At 39.4% G+C, this 19,660-nt stretch overlaps 1 protein-coding gene across 2 annotated transcripts in view; it reads right to left on the bottom strand.

Annotated features, from left to right (window-relative positions):
- LOC149830745 (MLO-like protein 13) overlaps positions 1–19,660 on the bottom strand; it is a 129,340-nt gene that overhangs the window by 57,728 nt on the left and 51,952 nt on the right. For both annotated transcript variants that reach the window (XM_090013460.1, XM_090013461.1), the window contains 2 exons: positions 19,555–19,643; positions 19,402–19,451 (listed from right to left, as the gene is read on the bottom strand). In XM_090013460.1, coding sequence (XP_089869586.1) covers positions 19,402–19,451; positions 19,555–19,643 — 139 coding nt within the window. The remainder of the gene's footprint in view (positions 1–19,401; positions 19,452–19,554; positions 19,644–19,660) is intronic.

The following is a 19,660-nucleotide window of genomic DNA, read 5'->3' as shown; positions in this document are numbered from 1 at the left end:
TTTATTGATAGAATCAAAAGGAAGTACATGACTCTTACGCATCTGACAACTGGGACACTTTTTATTATTGTTCTCAAGAGCTAAGCTTGATTTAGGAATTAATTTGCTTGATACAAGTTTCTCAAGAAAAGAATAACTACGATGGCCAAGGTGATCATGCCAAAGACTTGGCTTATTACATTTGAAAAGACTAAAAACAGACTCAGGACCTGACTTAGATAACTCAGACGGAAAAGACTTCGACTTCAATAAGGGCTTCAAGACGGGACTGGTATGCGCAAATGGATCTTCCTTGAAGATGTACATATTTTCTTTTCGCTCCCCTTCAGCGAATGTCTCCCTCGTTTGAAGATCCTTAACATACACAGAAGAGGGAGTGAAATCAACATAAGAATGTGTATCATCAACAAGTTTAGACACAGAGATGATGTTCTTTTTTATGTTAGGAGCATGAACAACATTTGACAAATTGAGAGACGATTTTGACAGAGGAATGATTGCATTACCAATGTGAGAAATGTGATGGTGAGATCCATCTGCAGTAACAATACTATTTTTACCAAAGTAAGGAACCCAGTTCGAGAGCTTACCAACATCGCCTGTAACATGGGTCGCTGCTCCTGAATCAACATACCATGATCCTTGATAATTCTGTTTCAAGTGCAACCCAGACAGAGCTGCCAGCAAAAGTTGTTTCACCTCCCCATCAGACTTGGTAACATTATCTTCCTTCTTGCTCTCAGTGTTTTGCAATTTGCCTTTATTTTGAGGATTAAACCAGCAATTTGCCTTAATATGTCCCTTTTTATTGCACAGGTAACATGTCGGGTCAACTCTTTGAGTTTGGTTCTTCGCATTAGAGTTGAACGACATATTGGGTGTGGGAAGCAAACCTGGACCTGCAAATCTACCACGACCTCTTCCTCCTCTGAAGCCATTTCCTCCACGACCACGACCAAAGGAGAACCCAGTGGCTAAGACATCTTGGGAGTCAGATTGAGCACCAGAATCTTCAGTGATGCCTTTCAATGACATTTCGTATTATAGAAGTTTTGCTCGGAGGTCTTCAAATGTGGGAAGCACGGGCAAGCACAACAATGATGTCATCAATACATGATAATCTGGGCCTAAACCATTCAATGTATGTTGCACTTTATCCTTGTCCGGCACTTCACATCCAATAATGGCTAGTAATAGTTTTCATCTTATTCAAGTAATCCATGATAGATAGACCACCTTTCTTAAGAAGCTGGAATTCACGCTTGAGAAATAAAACTCTTGCTTCAGATATCTGAGAGTATGTCTGTGTCAACCTATTCCACAATTCCATCGTTGTGCAGTTGTCGGGGGTAGCAACTAGTACTTCCTGAGACAAGGTAGACGTGATGTAGGCAATTAATGCCTGATCTTTTCTCATCCAAGAGACATAATCTGGGTTGCGAACAAGGTGAGTAGATGCAGCCTCATGAGCGTTTGTTTCCTCCTTTGCAATGAACTCTGGTGGGACTGGAATTGATCCATCTAGATGATCAAAGAGATCTTGGCACATGATAAAAGGAACTATTTGTCTCTTCCAAGTCAGGAAATTGGAATTATTTAATTTTTCAGAAACAAGTTGGCTAAAAAAGTTTGATGACAAACGGGACTGGGTTGAAGAAGAATCCATGGTTATGAGATACGAGAATATAAAATGGAAAACACTCTAAGAAAGAAGCAATCAAATGGCTGCCTAAAACTCAAGATAGTCTGACTGTTTAAAATGAGTCCAGAAGGGAACCGGCTATAACAGAATTCGGATCTGCCTTTCTTTTTGCAGATATCAGATCACGAGAGTATTCAAATTATCAATTCAATATTTATGAATCAAGCCAAAGCACAATTAATCAACGTTGTGAATATTCAAGTTATCGAATCACGTGAACAAGTGTCAGATCACGTTGAATAACCGAGTTTTCAGATTAATCAACGATGAGTATTTAGATAAAGGAATGAGAAAACAGATTCAAGAGAAAGAAAAGAAAGGAAAGCACGAGTTTTTGCTTGAAATATAGCGGCGATTCAAGAGATGTTGATTAATCGCGTTTTCAAATTAATCAATGATCAATTTTTAGATGAAAGAATGAGAAAACAGATTTTAGAGAAGAAAGAAGAAATCGTGTTTTCAGATGAAGGAAGAAAGATGAAATCGCGAGTTTCAAGAAAGGGTTTCAGATGAAAACACGAAAGTGCTTTCAGGAAAAAGAAAATCTGGATGAGAAGAAGAGATCATACCTTTGAGAGAAAATACGATAACACAAATTGTGGAAGAGGGAAAGTTTATTGACCGAAATCAGATATTCTCTATGGTCATACCTTTTGGAATCAATACCGAGCCCTAGGTCCAACCGTGCTCTGATACTATGTTAGAACATCAGTTTTCACCAGATCTGATTTGCAAAAGAAGGAAAAGTGAGAAGAAAAAGATAGAAGAAAGAGGAGACGCTGAGTCGATTTTGCTGCACACAGGCTCACGATTTTTTTTATTCATTATCGTGGCCTGGTTTAATGTATTTAAGCATTATGTATTAGGTTACAACTTATGGACATGATTGTCCTATAACAAGTTATAATATTACATTTGTGCCCCAATAAACACGTCAATGCGCAATCCCAGTTTGGGTCTGAGTCAGACCCAAACTGGGTCCAGCACTACACTTAATAGTATCATCTTTCTCCAACGGAAGATATGCATACTAATGATGATTCATTGAATAATTTTGAAATAATAGATGATACACATCATGAAAACTCTAATATTGAAACATCACCAAGTAGTGATGACATCATTGATAAAAACCTTCAAGTTTATACCCGACATGAGCAAAATAAACCGATTAGTGCCTTATAAAAATTCTCTCAAAACAATGAGTCTCTAAAAGAAACCTTTCTTAGACGATCTACTAGAGAATCCATTCCACCAAATAGGTTTGTGTCATATGAAACACTAACACCTAATTATAGAGCATGTTTAATAACTTTACACTCCGATCATAAGCCCACACATTATAATCAAGCCAAAAATATACCACATTTGATTGAAGGCATGAATATAGAACTAAATGCTCTTAAGAAAGTTAACACTTGAGAATAGTTAAACTTCCTCCAAACAAGAAATCTATTAGATGCCAGTGGGTTTTTAAAGTTAAGACTAAAAGTGATGATACTTTAGAACGATATAAAGCAAGATTAGTAGCTAAAGGATACTCACAAGAATATGGTATTGATTATGAAGAAACTTTTGCACCCGTGGCTAGAATGACTAGTGTTAGGACCCTAATAGTTGTGGCGTCAACTAAAAAATGGCCTATATATCAATTGGATGTTAAAAATGTCTTTCTTAATGGCAAACTAAATGAAGAAGTCTATATGGATCTTCCGCCGGGATTTAACATTGAACAAGAAAAAACTCTTAAACTTCTAAAAGTATTATATGGTCTTAAGCAAGCTCCTAAGGCTTGGGATGATAGATTTAGTGATGTCATGACTAGTCTGGTTTTTTGTTCATGCTATACTGACACTTCTCTCTTTGTGAAAAATGCAGGAACTAGTAATGTTACTCTTCTACTTTATGTCAATGATATGATTATAACAGGGAATCATCAAATTGGTGTTTGTAATGTTAAAAGATAATTTTGATATGTCTGGCTTAGGATTCTTAAGATATTTTTTAGGAATTAAAGTTGCATACTCTCATCGAGGTTATATACTTTCTCAAATGAAACTTGCTGAAGATATATGTACTAAATCTGGAATTTCAAATGATAAGGTGGAAACTCCTGAAGTGCTCAATGCTAAATTAAGATTGGAGGATGGGATTTTTCTAGAAGATCTCACACCCTACAAACAACTCATTGGCTCTCTCACCTATTTGTCCATTACCAGACCAGATATGGTGCATGTCGTTCACTCTACTAGCCAGTTTTAGCATGCTCCTACAACTGTTCACATGAATGTTGTGTTATAAATCGTCAGATATATCAAGAATACCATCACTAAAGGGCAATTTCTATCCCCATCCTCATCATTAAATTTATTTGTTTATACTAATGTTGATTGAGGAGGAAACCCTAATGATAGAATCTCAACTACTAGTTTTTGTGTCTTTTTAGGATATTTTCTGATTGCCTGAAGATGCAAGAAACATCAAAAAGTCTCGCTATCCTCTATTGAAGCCGAATACTGGGATATGACAACTACCACTATGGAACTCGTTTGGATACGAAGTCTTCTTAAAGATATGGGTGTTGACATCTCCGATCATTCGAAGCTATGTTGCAATAACAAAAGTGCAATTTACATTGACATCAATCACACCTTTCATGAGCACACCAAACATATAGAGATGGACTGCCACTATGTACGTGATGAATATTTGAGAGGAATGATTACCTTGCCATATGTCACATCAGAGTATCAGTTGGCGGATTTCTTCACTAAAGCTCTTCCTGCTCCCTGTTTTATTTTTCTTAGCAAATTTTCGATCGTCTCCTCGTAAAGTTTGAGGAGGGTGTTAATATATATATATATATATATATATATATATATATATATATAATGTTTAATACCCAATAGAGGTATTTTGATCTTTTTACATAGTTGTTTCTAGAAACAACTATTTTAAATAGGTTAGATTTTTTTTCTCTTTTTCTTTCTTTTTCTTTTGTTTTTTTAATATGCATTGGGGGTCCCACATATAGTCATTGGGACCCCCAATGGTCATAAATGTGACCGTTGGGGGCTCCCAATAACTATATGTGGGAGCCCCCAATGGCTCACTTTTACTGTCTCCCTTTGTGTATAAATAGGGGTGTTCTTCTCTTGTATTCAAAAACTTTAAGAGCTCCTCTTCAATAAAGCTATTTACTTTTTATTTGTATAGCCTTGTTAAGGCTTGTTGTATTGTCCCATAGTGGACTTCTCTCTTATCTCTCTCTTGTACCTTTGTGTTTGTCCATTATTGGACATTGTGAATGCATTAGCATTCTTATATTACATTTTTGCATATTTCGTTGCACCCACATGCCAACCAATACACCTTGTTTGGGTCCTATGTTGGAGGACTCAAGGATGAATGAAGTCTAGAGGCGTTGGCCTTAGGAGTTTGTACACCTAGCAAAGCATACCACATAGCTAAAGTGTACGAAGAAAAACAAAAGCTAAGGTGGGCAAGCCAAAAGACGATCCACCTATGAGAGGTACAAAAGGTACCCAGAATTGTGCCTAAAGTGACTTCCCAACCTAAGGTTGAGACCATATCCCAAAAGGAAATGGAGAAAAGGAGTCACAATGAATATTCCAGATATGGTGGCAAATGGAGCCCAGAGCACAAGTATCAAAACCTTTGGGTTATCCAAATCATCGATGATGAGGAGGAAATTGCACCAGAAGAGGAAGAGAGTCCAGCCATTCAAGTAGAGGCTGATGACATAGAGTATCATGCCTTGTTCAAACTCTCAGGTCCCCACTCCATGTGTTTAGATGGACAACTAAATGGGCACAAAGTCTTTGTGCTTATTGATACGGGAACGAGTCACAACTTCATGCAAGGGGAGGTGGCCGAACGAACCAGGTGCAAGATTAAGGAGCATCCGATGTTCGAAGTAGTAGTTGGAGATGGTGGCTGCCTTCAATGTACCCACGTCTGCCAAGATACCCCGTTAGCCATCCAACAATCGAACTTCAAAGTGGACTTGTATCTCCTCCCTATTAAAGGAGTAGAGGTAGTCCTTGGTATGAGCTAGCTACAGAATTTGGGAAAGGTGTCATGGGACTTTGACACCATGGAGATGGCCTTTCAGGAGGGAGACAAGCTTGTCACCCTTCGGGTGCAAAGATCGAAACAAGGCAATGAGGTTGACAACCGTGAGGCCCTCAAGATATTCAAAAGCTCACATTGTACAACCCTATGTTTGGTATAACAATTCAAGGAGAACTGCGAGGAATCAGATGTAGAATTGCACCCAGCTATGGTCCAAGTGTTGGACGAATTCGAGATGGTCTTCCTAGAGTCGAAAGGGCTACCGCCCCCACGGTCCCAGGATCATCACCTACTGTTAGCTTCGAATGCCAATCTGGTGAACGTACGTCCATACAGATATGTAGTATCTCAAAAGGAAATGATAGAGAGTATGGTGGCAGAAATGCTGGACAACGGCATTATTCAGCCAAGCTCGAGCCCTTTTTCATCCCCAATCCTTCTAATTAAAAAGAAGGATAATACATGGCGCTTCTGCGTCGACTAGCAGGCTTTAAACACCATCACCGTCAAAGACAAGCACCCAATTCTTATAATAGAGGAGTTACTGGACGAATTACACGGGCAAGGTTCTTCACTAAGTTGGACCTTAGGGCAGGATAGCACCAGATTCGAGTGGCCAAGAAGCACGTGTTCAAAACTGCCTTTAGGACACATGATGGCCACTACGAGTTCCTGGTCATGCCATTCGGGCTAACCAACACTCCCGCCAACTTCCAACGGGCCATGAATGATGTATTTAGGCCCATGCTAAGGAAGTTCATGTTGGTGTTCTTCGACGACATCCTAGTCTACAAGAGTTGGGAGGGACACCTTGATCATGTCTGGAGAGTACTTGCCACCTTGAAGGACCAAACCGTGTTTGCCAAGAAGACCAAATGTTACTTTGGAACCAACCATGTGATGTATTTGGAACATATAGTGTCCTACAACGGCATGGAAGCGGATCCATAAAAGATCCACCACATGACAGAGTGGCCACAACCCAAGTCGCTTAAGGCATTAAGAGGTTTTCTCGTGTTGACTGGCTACTATCATGATTCATACATGGCTACGACACCATTGTTGTTCCCCTCACAATGCTGCTGTGGAAGGACTCCTTCATATGGACCGCCAAAGCACAGGAAGCCTTTGGCAAGCTTAAAACGGCCATGACGTATGTACTGGTCTTGGCCTTGCCAAACTTCAAGCTTTCACCATTCAGACAGACGCAAGCGACTACAACATTGGGGCCATATTGATGCAGAATGAGCACCCCATCGCCTTCATGAGCAAGGAAATTCCCTGTCAAGTGCATGCTCTGAACACATATGACAAGGAAATGTTGGTGATTATACTAGCCATAGAAAAATGGCGACCCTACATACTCGGGAGACGCTTCTTGGTCAGGACTGACCATCATTCTCTCAAGTATATGTTGGAGCAGAGAGTGATGACTGCAAGCCATCAAAGATAGGTATTAAAGCTGCAGGCCTACAACTTTGATCTAGAATAGAAGAAAGGCTCCTGCAATAAAGTGGCTGATGTTCTCTTCCGGATAGGAGAAGTTTAGAGAAGTCAAAGATAAACAACAGCCCTCCTGCATGGTGGATTGATGTGTCCGCCCCTGACAGACTCTGCAGACGACATCCGCACATGAAGGAAACCTCAGAAGCGCGCAACTCACCGCCTCGAAACCCACAGAAGTGGGAGAAACACTAGACTGGAGGCTCAAAGCGCACCAAAAACAATGATGCAGTTATGCTCAAAACTCATACATGAGGCGCCCCAGCAATTTTGGAAATTTTGGCCAAAAAAGTCTTGTGAGCCCCACATGCCATGTAATAGGTAATACCCATTGGAGGTATGTTCGTTATTTTAGTCAACTGCAATAGACTATGCCCATTAAGGTGCACATTTATCTTTTCGGTCAACTGTAATAGACTGTTCCCATTAGGGGCACATTTGTCTTTTCTTTATTTTTTATATTCTTTTTTCTTACCCCTTTTCATAAGGGTTATTTGGTAAATGACCAAATAGAGCTGTTGGGAGCTCCCAACAGCTTTATTTCAAGCCATTGGGAACAACTCTATTGAGCCACCTTGTATATAAAGGGGTTCTTCCCCTCCTCTCAATGTATGTTTGTCTTAAGCAATTATTCTAATAAGGATTTATATTTTTTACCTCGTCTCTTGCCCATTAGTGGCCTTGTGTGTATGTTCTTGTATTTGACCCATAACCGTTACAGCAGCAAACTCATGTTTGACTCCTTAGACCACACAAACCATTATTTATCACATGCCTTTTTAGAGTTTTGAAAATTTTGAGATTTGAGGGTTTTGAGCATGTTTTTCTTCATCGAGTCTAAGAATCAATTTGGAATGGAAGGAAGGACTTATATCTACAAGATTTTACTAGTGAATATGACTTCTAATAATCCAACATGACAATGGGAAAGAACAGTTAAGCAAGGAGACCAGTTACAAGTAAAACACAAGTTTTGTGAAGAGCTCATTGCAATGAAGACGTCTTGGCTAAAGAATCATTTACTAGGGACAAAAATATTGTTGCTCCTTGCACTTTAAAAGACCTTCCAGAAGGTGTAAGATGGCAATGTCAATAAATAATCAGTGATTTGAATAAGCACAAAAAAAAAAGTAATGGATGCCAAAATTAGTTATTCGCAACCATAGCAATTTGATGATACATAAAGGGATAACGAAAATATGATGACGAATCTGTTATCCTAATCAGTGCATGCTGCAGAGATTACAACAACAACAACAACAACAACTACAACTACGCCTTCATCCCAAAACAATTGGGGTTGGCGATATGAACCAACAAAGAAAATCATTATGGGTCTTCCACATGAATCCTTCTCCTCCATTCATTTCTATCCAATGCTATGTCCTCGGTGAGGTTCAAAGCATTCATATCCTTTCTTATCACCTCCATCCATGTCTTCCTAGGCCTACCCCGGCCTCTTTTAACTAATATATTTTCCCATTTCTCCATCCTTCTAACTGGAGCATCATTAGGCCTTCGTCGAATATGTCCAAACCACCGTAAACGATTCTCTCTCATCTTATTTTCAATGGGTGCAACGCCTACCTTCTTACATATCTCCTCGTTCTGAATCTTATCTTTTATTGTATTTCCACACATCCATCTCAGCATACGCATCTCAGCTACACTCATTTTTTGAATATGATGTCTCTTGGCAGCCCAACATTCCGTACTATATAGTAAAGCGGGCCTAATAGTCGTCCTATAAAACTTTCCCTTCAACCGCAATGGCATTCTACGATCGCACAACACTCCAGTTGCACTCTTCCATTTCATCCACCCAACCTTTATCCTATGATTTACATCTCCATCAATTTCTCCATACTTTTGAATAATAGACCCCAAATATTTGAAAGAATCATCCACCGGTATTTCGTGCTCACCAAGCTTCACTACACTCCCATCACTACTTCGTTGCTTACTAAATCGATATTCCATGTATTCTGTCTTACTCTTACTCAACTTAAAACCTCTTGCTTCCAATGTCTGTCTCCATAATTCTAACTTAGCATTAACCTCAGCTCTAGACTCATCAATCAAAACAATATCATCAGCAAACAACATACACCACGGCACATTTTCTTGAATTGATCTCGTAAGCTCATCCATCACTATAGCAAATAGGAAAAGGCTTAAAGCAGATCCTTGATATAACCCAACTGTTATAGGAAAATTGGTTGTCACCCCTCCACAAGTGCGGACATTGGTTACTACTCCTTCATACATATCTTTAATTATACTAATGTACTTGAGAGAAACACCTTTCTTCATCATTGTCCACCAGAGAACGTCCCTAGGTACTCTATCGTAAGCCTTCTCCAAATCAATAAAAACCATATGCAAATCTTTGTTCCTCTCTCTATTTCTCTCAATAAGTTGTCTAAGAAGATGTATAGCTTCCATAGTTGATCTTCCAGGCATAAAACCAAGCCTGTGTATAACTGTTTAGTTATACACTGCCGGTCCCAAGCCCGGATAAAGGAGGAGGGTTGCAGTAGGCCTGTGACAGCCAGCATAAAAACTTAGTCATACCCTATGAATATGAACCAACATGCTGCAGAGATTGTTAATATATATATATATATATATATATATATATATATATATATATATTTCTTTTGTAATGCCCATTAGGACGTGCGATACTCTATGAACCAATATGAGAATTTCGTTGGGGCGTTCCCTACTAAGCGAAGCGCGGTACTCTATAGGCCGGGAGGCAGTGATAAACGGCCAAGGGTTGCTAGGTCATCGCCCAGGAGCGTCGAGTCACACCGGTGCCCGAGTGTAGTGTCAAATAGGCAAGGGTTCCCTCACTTTGTTGGACGGGTGAAGGTAAAGACGATAGTTCAAGACCATAAAATTAGGTTAGCCACTTGGAACATAGGGTCTTTAACTGGTAAGTTGGTAGAGTTAGTAAATGTTATGTGTAGGAGAAAGATTGATATTTTATGTTTACAAGACACCAAATGGGTAGGTAAGAAGGCAAAAGTGATAGACCCTTGGGGATATAAGATTTGGTATACAGGAATAAATAGGAATAGGAATGGAGTAGGGATTGTTATTAGTCGTGAGTTTATAGATAATGTAGTTGAGGTCCGTAGGAAGGGTGATAGGATTTTACTTATTAAATTAGTATTAGGTACGGATATCATTAATATTATTAGCGTTTATGCACCTCAAGTAGGTTTAGATGATTCCATTAAGCGTCAATTTTGGAAAGATTTAGACAGAGTAGTACAAGGGATATCTCATGAAGATAAGATTTTCATCGGCGGTGACCCTAATGGACATGTAGGCATTAGTACGGATGGATTTGAGAGTATCCATGGAGGCTATGGTATAGGAGAAAGAAACGAAAGTGGAGAAAGGATTTTAGATTTTGGTTTGTCCTATGATATGATCTTAGCCAACACTTGGTTTAGGAAGAGGGAGTCTCACCTAGTAACATTTAAAAGTGGGGTTAATACGAATCAGATAGATTTTTTCCTACTTAAAAAGAGAGATGGGGGTTGTTGTATCAATTGTAAGGTTATACCACGAGAAAGCGTAGCTACACAACATAGAGTCATACTATGAAACTTTGGGAGAGGATGATTGAGCATAGGTTGAGGAAGGTTGTCATAATATCGGAGAATCAATTTGGTTTTATGCCTGGAAGATCAACTATGAAAACTATATATCTTTTTAGACAAATTATTGAGAGATATAGAGAGAGGAACAAAGATTTGCATATGGTTTTTATTGATTTAGAGAAGGCATACGATAGAGTACCTAGGGATGTTCTCTGGTGGACAATGATGAAGAAAGGTGTTTCTCTCAAATACATTAGTATAATTAAAGATATGTACGAAGGAGTGGTAACCAATGTCCGCACTTGTGGAAGGGTGACAAACAATTTTCCTATAACAGTTGGGTTACATCAAGGATCTACATTAAGCCCTTTCCTATTTGCTATAGTGATGGATGAGCTTACGAAATCAATTCAAGAAAATGTGTCGTGGTGTATGTTGTTTGTTGATGATATTGTTTTGATTGATGAGTCTAGAGCTTAGGTTAATGCTAAGCTATGTCATAGGGATTCAGCTAGCAGGGTGCCGCACCCGCGTCGACACGGGTGCGGGTGCGGGTGCGGCACCGGGTGCGGTCAACCCGATCCTGGGTGCGTTGACCGCACCCAGGGTCATTTCGGTCCATTTTTGTTTGGATTTTTTTTAAAAAAAAAAATTGCCCTACGTAATGGGCTGCAGAATTTAAAAAAAAAAAAATGGACAGCTGCTTGTTGCTGCTCTTGTTTTATAAAGGGGCACTTGTGTCCACACTATTAGAATATGGAATATGGATTGGATATGGATCCGATAAAGGATCCATATCCAATCACGTGTTTTATTTCATTTGTATTCTAATGTAACATGTGTTACTAATGAGGGGCACTTTTGTCCTTGTAAAAGATTATTGTAACCCTATTTAGACTAATGTAGCATTACTGCAACAACTAGGTCAATAGTGGCTGCCGATTTCTGAAACCTCTCTCCTTTCCCTTTACTTTTCTCATGCCTTCAACAGATCACATCGGTTCATAAGGAAATTTATCATGGTATCAGAGCAGGATTAATCCTGTGCGTGAAGAAGATCTGAAAGTTGGCAGATCACGTGTCTGGTCAGCGTGAACAGGTTCCAGCGTGGACTTGGCAGATCACGTGCCTGATCATCGTCTCCTCTCATCTATCTCAACAAATCTCCTTCAGTGTGAACAGAACATCCCCTTTTCAGCATGAACAGGTTCCAGCGTGGACTTGGCAGATCACGTGCCTGATCATCGTCTCCTCTCATCTATCTCAGCAAATCCCTCTTTTCAGCGTGAAAGTTGGTACCTATTTTCTTTTCTTTTCAGCGTGAAAGTTGGTACTCATCATTCTTTTCTTTTCTGTACCTATTTCTTTCCTTCTATTATTTTGCAGATCTGAAATCCCTTCAGATCTGCTATGTCGTAAATCTGAAATACCTTCAGATTTATTATCGTCTCTCTCTCTCTCTCTGTCGCAAATCTGAAAGCTGCGACAGATCTGCTATCAGTCCTTTTCTCTATTCCTGGTGATCATTGTCTAGTTCGAGTTTCTTCTATTCCTCGCAGATCTGAAATCCCTTCAGATCTGCTATTCTGTCTTTGTCACAGCCTTTTAGTGATCACTTTGTCTGTCGCAGATCTGAAAATAATTTCAGATCTACTATCAGTCCTTTTCAGCCCTCAAATCTATCTGACACACCTACTTATTTTGCTCTTGTCTTAATTCTTTGTCAGTCCTTTATTTTCTTTCCCAGCCACCAGTTTCTTTCCGCTGTCAAACAGTCTATCAATGGATTCTTCAGGTAATTCAGGTCTCTCTTCCAGTTTCCTGGGGCAGTTAGTTTCAGAAAAGTTAACTACCAACAACTATTTGACTTGGAAAAGGCAAATAGCCCCTTTTATTCGGAGTCAAGATCTTTCAGGCCACTTAGATGGATCGACTCCAATGCCTCCAGAATTTATCACCACCGAAGCCAAAGAGGATGGAGGATTGCCGAATACTATTCGCAACCCTGCATTTGTTACTTGGATGAAACGTGATCAGGCACTCGTCGCATACATCACTTCCACATTGTCACAAGAAGTCTTGATTTCCATTTCTGATGATTGCACATATAAAGTTTTGTGGGGTGCTTTAGCTCAGACCTATTCTCAAATATCAGAGGCTAAAGTGTTGTGTCTTAAACGCGAATTTCAGATGTTAAAAAAGGGTGCAATGAGCATTGTTGAATTCTTAAATCAAGTCAAAAGCATCACAGATCAATTAGCCATGGTTGGATGTCCAGTCTCAGATAAAGAAAAGGTGCAGCAAACATTGAATGCCCTGGGATCAGAATATCATGTTCTTGTTACATCCTTATTATGCTTGCCTACGTTGCTCTCCTTTGAGGAATTACGCGCCAAACTTTTTCAGTATGAGATGACACTGAAAAGCATGTCTGAAGCTTCAACAGGACAATCATCTACGCATGAGGTCCTTGCCACAGGGGTGATAGCTGATCGTGCACGAGGAGGACGTGGCAGAGGCAAGGGAAATCCAATCCAGGGAGGACGCGGGTTACTGCCTACACCAACTTCCAATGTCAATTTTTCAAAGAATGTTCTCACATGCTATCAGTGTAACAAACGAGGTCATATCAAGGCCAATTGTTGGTTCAACCCACAAAATCGGAATAGCATGCAAAACAATAGAAATGTTGGTATATCAGGAACTGCAGGTACATTTCGGGTCAATGATGATGCTAAGGATCTTCTATTATCTGCTATGGCCAACTTGAATCTGAAGCAGAATGATGATGGAATATGGTATGTTGACTATGGGGCAGCAACCCATGTCACTGGCAATGCTGGTAAGTTCTCTACTTTGACTCCCTATTTTGGTAAATCTAATATTGTAACCGGAGATAGGACTCACCACCCTATTTCAAACATAGGCAATGTCCTCATTCCTTTGTCAGAGTCATCTATCCCTTTATCTGATGTTGTTCATGCACCAAACATAAAGAAAATTATTGTATCTGTTTCTAAGCTTGTTGATTCTACCAATTCTTCTGTGGAATTTACTCCTACTTCTGTCTTTGTCAAGGATCTTCAAACGAAGGAGATGTTCGCTAAAGGAGAGCGACATGGAGACATGTATGTCTTTAATGAAGATCCAGCCTCCAGTGTCCTGAAGCCCAAGTCTGATCTCATCTATAAAAGCGTCCTAAGTACGTCCAAATGTAATAAGTCAGATCTCTGGCATTCTCGTCTTGGTCATTGTAGTCAAGTCTTTATTGAAAAGTTAGTGTCCAATGATTTTCTTTCAGAGTCTGTTTCACCCTCATTGAAGGATAAAATATGTCCCAGTTGTCAGGTCTGCAAAAGTCATGTACTCCCTTTTCATCAAATAAATAAAAGAGCTTTCATGCCCTTTGAGATAATATGTTCAGATGTTTGGGGCCCAGCCCCTACTCCTTCCTCTTCTAGAAGTAAATATTATGTATCTTTTATTGACAGTTTCTCTCGTTTTACCTGGATATTCTTTATGAAACACAAATTAGAAGTTTTTTCCATTTTCCGTCACTTTCATGCCTATGTTAAAAATCAATTCTCTCAAAATATCCAAATTCTCCAATGTGATGGAGGTGGTGAGTATTCCTCCAAAGAATTTTTAGATTTTCTCCAAGATAATGGGATGCACAGTAGAGTTTCTTGCTCGTACACTCCACAACAAAATGGAATTGTTGAACGTAAACACAGACATATTGTGGAAAGTGCAATGAGTATGATGCATGGGAGTAATTTACCCATTAGTCTTTGGACTGAAGCTTTTCACACTGCCACTCATGTGATAAATCGTCTTCCTATGCCTATTCTTGAAAATCAATCTCCCTATTATGTTCTCTTTGGTGCACATCCCGATTATAATGAGTTACAAGTTTTTGGATGCACATGTTATGTACATATTGACAAATCCATGAAGACTAAATTTCAGGACAAAGCCTCTATATGCCAATTTGTAGGTTATGCAGATGAACACAAGCGTTGCAGGTGCTATGATCCTGCCAATAAGAAGATTAGAATTTTCAGAAATGTTGTTTTTGATTAAAATAGTTTTCTGGGAAAAGAAGCAGACGTCAATCGTGAACATATTGGTGCAGTTGCTAATTGGTATGACCCATGGCTTAGTGCTGAACTTATTTCACATGTTGCCAAGCATACTATTTTGACTCCTGAAAACATACATGGTGAGACAGTTTCAGATGATGCATCACAAGCAGAGTGTCTGAGATACAAAGGTAATGTGTATACCAGGAGACCTAGAGAGCAAACGAATGTACCTGCTGAAGAACACATTTCATTGTCTAATAACAGAGAAGAACCAAGAAGATCAGGCAGAATAAGGCATCCTATTGAAAAGTGGGTTAGTTATGACAACTTTTCTATGGACTTTCAGATTTTTCTATCCCAGATTGAAAAACACGATGAACCTCTTGGTTTTCATCAAGCTATCCAATCCAACAAATGGATTGAAGCGATGAATGAGGAGATCGAGGCACTTCATGAGTGTCAAACATGGGAGATAGTTGGTCGCCCTCCAGATAAAAATGTTGTTGGTTCCAAATGGGTTTATAAAATTAAATATAAACCGGATGGTAGCATTGAACGGTACAAGGCGCGTCTTGTAGCCAAGGGTTTCACTCAAGAATATAGTCAGGATTATGATAAGACATTCAGCCCAGTGGTAAAAATGGGAACTATTCGCATTATACTTGGCTTGCCGATTGAACATGGTTGGATCCTTAGTTAGCTTGATGTTAAGAATGCATTCCTTCATGGGGACTTAAAGGAAGAGGTCTACATGGAGCAGCCTTAAGGTTATGCAGAGGGAGACCCAAAAGAATATGTATGCAAATTAACTAGAGCTTTGTATGGATTGAAGCAAGCCTCTAGGTCATGGTTTGAAAGCTTTTCCTTAGAAATCCAGAAACATGGTTTCTTTCGTTCCCAACTTGACCATTCTCTGTTTATATATAGGGACGGTACCACTATGGTTTTCTTACTCATATATGTTGATGATATTGTTATCACCGGTAATGCTCCAGACCACATTCAGCGAATTAAAGTTTTGTTGAGTATGCGATTCAAAATGAAAGACCTTGAGGAGCTGAGATATTTTCTTGGTGTAGAGGTAGACAGACAAGATGAAAAAATGTCATTAACTCAACATAAATATACTCTTGATCTTCTAGCTAAAGCAGGAATGACAGATTGTAAACCTCTACCCACACCCAGTGTTGTCAACCAAAGGCTCAGTATTTGTGATGGTGAGTTATATCCTGATGCAGTCAAGTATCGCAGTTTAGTGGGTATGCTACAATACTTTACCTTTACTAGACCAGACATTGTATATTCTGTTAATCAAGTATCTCAATTTATGCATGAACCAAAGACTGGTCACATGGATGCTGTCAAGCGCATCCTTCGCTATCTAAAAGGAATGGTGGGTGATGGACTCACATATATTCAATCTTCATGGAAGACACCAAAACATGACATACTGGCATATACATATGCAGACTGGGCAAGGGATCCAGATGAGAGGAGGTCTGTTTCAGGATACTGTGTTTTCATTGGGAGAAATCTTGTCTCATGGAGCAGCAGAAAACAGAAGGTTGTGGCAAGATCTAGCACAGAGGCAGAGTATAGATCTATGGCAGCTGCCACAGCATAAGTGACTTGGATTAGGCATCTACTTACAGAGATGGGAGAGGATATCTCAAACTCAACACTTATGTGTGATAATAGAAGTGCTATACAAATTGCATTCAATCCTATTCATCACAGTCGGACTAAGCATATTGAGATTGACCAACATTTCATCAGACAAAAGATAGCCGACAAAGAGATTGAACCAGTTTATGTGCCTTCAGAAGACCAAGTTGTCGATATGTTTACAAAAGGTCTCACAAGTCACCGTTTTTGGTATCTGAAGAACAAGTTGCACATGATTCAACCCCATGCGCAACTTAAGGGAGGGTATTAGAATATGGAAAATGGATTGGATATGGATCCGATAAAGGATCCATATCCAATCACGTGTTTTATTTCATTTGTATTCTAATGTAACATGTGTTACTAATGAGGGGCACTTTTGTCCTTGTAAAAGATTATTGTAACCCTATTTAGACTAATGTAGCATTACTGCAACAGCTAGGTCAATAGTGGCTGCCGAATTCTGAAACCTCTCTCCTTTCCCTTTACTTTTCTCATGCCTTCAACAGATCACGTCGGTTCATAAGGAAATTTATCACACACATCAGACGAGATTTGTTGGCATCCCATGCTATTCCTGCCTCCAAACAATTAATTCACAGCGTTGGAAAACATACTGTTAACTTGGAAATGATGATCCATCTTCCTCAAAAATTAAAACCAAAATTCAAGAGCCTTTTGAAGTCTTTATGCTTCAACCAACCAAATCCTTTTTCGACAAGGATTTTCTCTCTCCATAATAAATGATATTAAATGATAATGATGGTGGTAGAGTAGAGCCTTGGTGGCTATTAGTATTCACTTTTCTCTTGACGAGGTGCTCTAGCCATAGCCTTGTGTAGACCTCTCTTTTCCACATGTCAAATCCAATAAATTTCTTTTAGTTGTCATCTGTGTGCAACTGTATATAAAATGAAATTTGAAGAACCCTAGGCAGTGGCGTCGTAGGCCTCGTGAAGACTCTCTCTCCAACAAACCACGTCAAACCTTTCGCTTATATTTTTTTCATGAAGACCAGGGAGTTTCAGACATGATTGAATCATGACAGTCGACAGAATGCAGCAGGCTGGGTCGATCAGATTGCCAATCCTTTTGGTTCATCAATTTTGTCCCGTTGAGCTAAAGTACACAACAAGCAAAACGTGGGTAACAAGTCTTCAAACAAACACACCAGCAAAAAAAAACTGAACCCCGACCCGCGCCGGGGGAACCCCCAACCTCTCTCTCTCTCTCTCTCTCTCTCTCTCTCTCTCTCTCTCTCTCTCTCTCTCTCTCTCTATATATATATATATATATATATATATATATATATATATATATATATATATATATATCTTACATTTTTGCCCCTGTCGCACCCCTGCACCCGGGTTTTTTGGAAGTGTCGAATCCCCGCACCTGCTCCCGCCCCCGCACCCATGTGACATAGATGCTAAGTTAGAATTATGGAGACAGACATTGGAAGCAAGAGGTTTTACGTTGAGTAAGAGTAAGACAGAATATATGGAATGTCGGTTTAGTAAGCAACGCAGTAGTGACGAGAGTGTAGTGAAGCTTAGCGAGCAAGAAATATCGGTGGATGACTGTTTCAAATATTTGGGATCTATCATTCGAAATGATGGAGAAATTGATGGAGATGTAAACCATAGGATAAAGGTTGGGTGGATGAAATGAAAAAGTGCAACTGGAGTGTTGTGCGATCATAGAATGCCATTGCGGTTGAAGGGAAAGTTTTATAGGACGACAATTAGGCCCGCTTTATTATATGGTACGGAATGTTGGACTGCCAAGAGACATCATATTCAAAAAATGAGTATAGCTGAGATGCGTATGCTTCGATGGATGTGTGGAAATACAATAAAAGATAAGATTCGAAACGAGGAGATACGTAAGAAGGTAGGCGTTGCATCCATTGAAAATAAGATGAGAGAAAATCGTTTACGGTGGTTTGGACATATTCGGCGAAGGCCTAATGATGCTCCAATTAGAAGGATGGACAAATGGGAAAATATATTAGTTAAAAGAGGTCGGGGTAGGCCTAGGAAGACTTGGATGGAGATGATAGGAAAGGATATGAATGCTTTGAACCTCTGCTTTGAACCTCACCGAGGACATGGCATTGAATAGAAATGATTGGAGGAGAAGGATTCATGTGGAAGACCCAGAATGATTTTCTTTTTTGGTTCATATCGCCGACCCCAATTGTTTTGGGATGAAGGCGTAGTTGTTGTTGTTGTAATGCCCATTAGGAGCAATTTAGCCTTTTTGTACCTATGTAAATAGTCATGTCCACTAGGGATATTTTTGGGTTTTTTGTCTTTCTTTTTCCTTATTGACCAAGGGCAAAAGGGTCTACCCCTTTAGAGTCATTGAGGAGCTCCCAACGACTCTATGGGTGCTCCCCATGGTTGTATAAATAGGGGTCTTTGCCCCCCAACCCGGCCCCGCATTGTTCAATGCTTTTTTTAGCATTTTAATATATTATTCTTTATAATTTTAGTTTTCTCTCTTCTCATATTGTGAGTGTTTGGTAATTTTCCCTTAGTGGCCTATTGTGTTTTGCCATCTTGTTTATGTGTTTGTGCCTTCTTTATAGTCACTTTGTGACATTGTTCTTGGCACTAGTGTTTCATTATAAAGACAAAAGGTAAAGGCGATATGTTTTCTTAGCTGATATGCAAAAACCAACCAGAATGACTCATTCATAAGCATGCTCATCAATAATCACACTTACCACTAACATTCAGCAGCAGGTAAACAATAACGAACAGCCAAAGGTACCACCTGCATTTGATTTTAATTTATCAACAGGCATCCTGAGGTAAATACTCAAAATAGCACCAAAAAGAAAACATGAATCAAGCAATGAACTGATACCAGTGACCACCTTATGCTAACAACTTTTTTGAAATCATCTTCCAAAGCTCGCATCATGTATTTGTGAAAATCAAAATCTTGTTTGCTAGGGCAGTGTGCCTAAAATAAAAAGGATA

The sequence above is a fragment of the Nuphar pumila genome, chromosome 7 (genome assembly GCF_984573655.1).
Source record: "Nuphar pumila chromosome 7, dmNupPumi1.hap1.1, whole genome shotgun sequence".
In the NCBI taxonomy this organism is placed as follows: domain Eukaryota; kingdom Viridiplantae; phylum Streptophyta; class Magnoliopsida; order Nymphaeales; family Nymphaeaceae; genus Nuphar; species Nuphar pumila.
The sequence above is the reverse complement of the archived record's forward strand: the minus strand, read 5'-3'. Positions and strand labels throughout refer to the sequence as shown.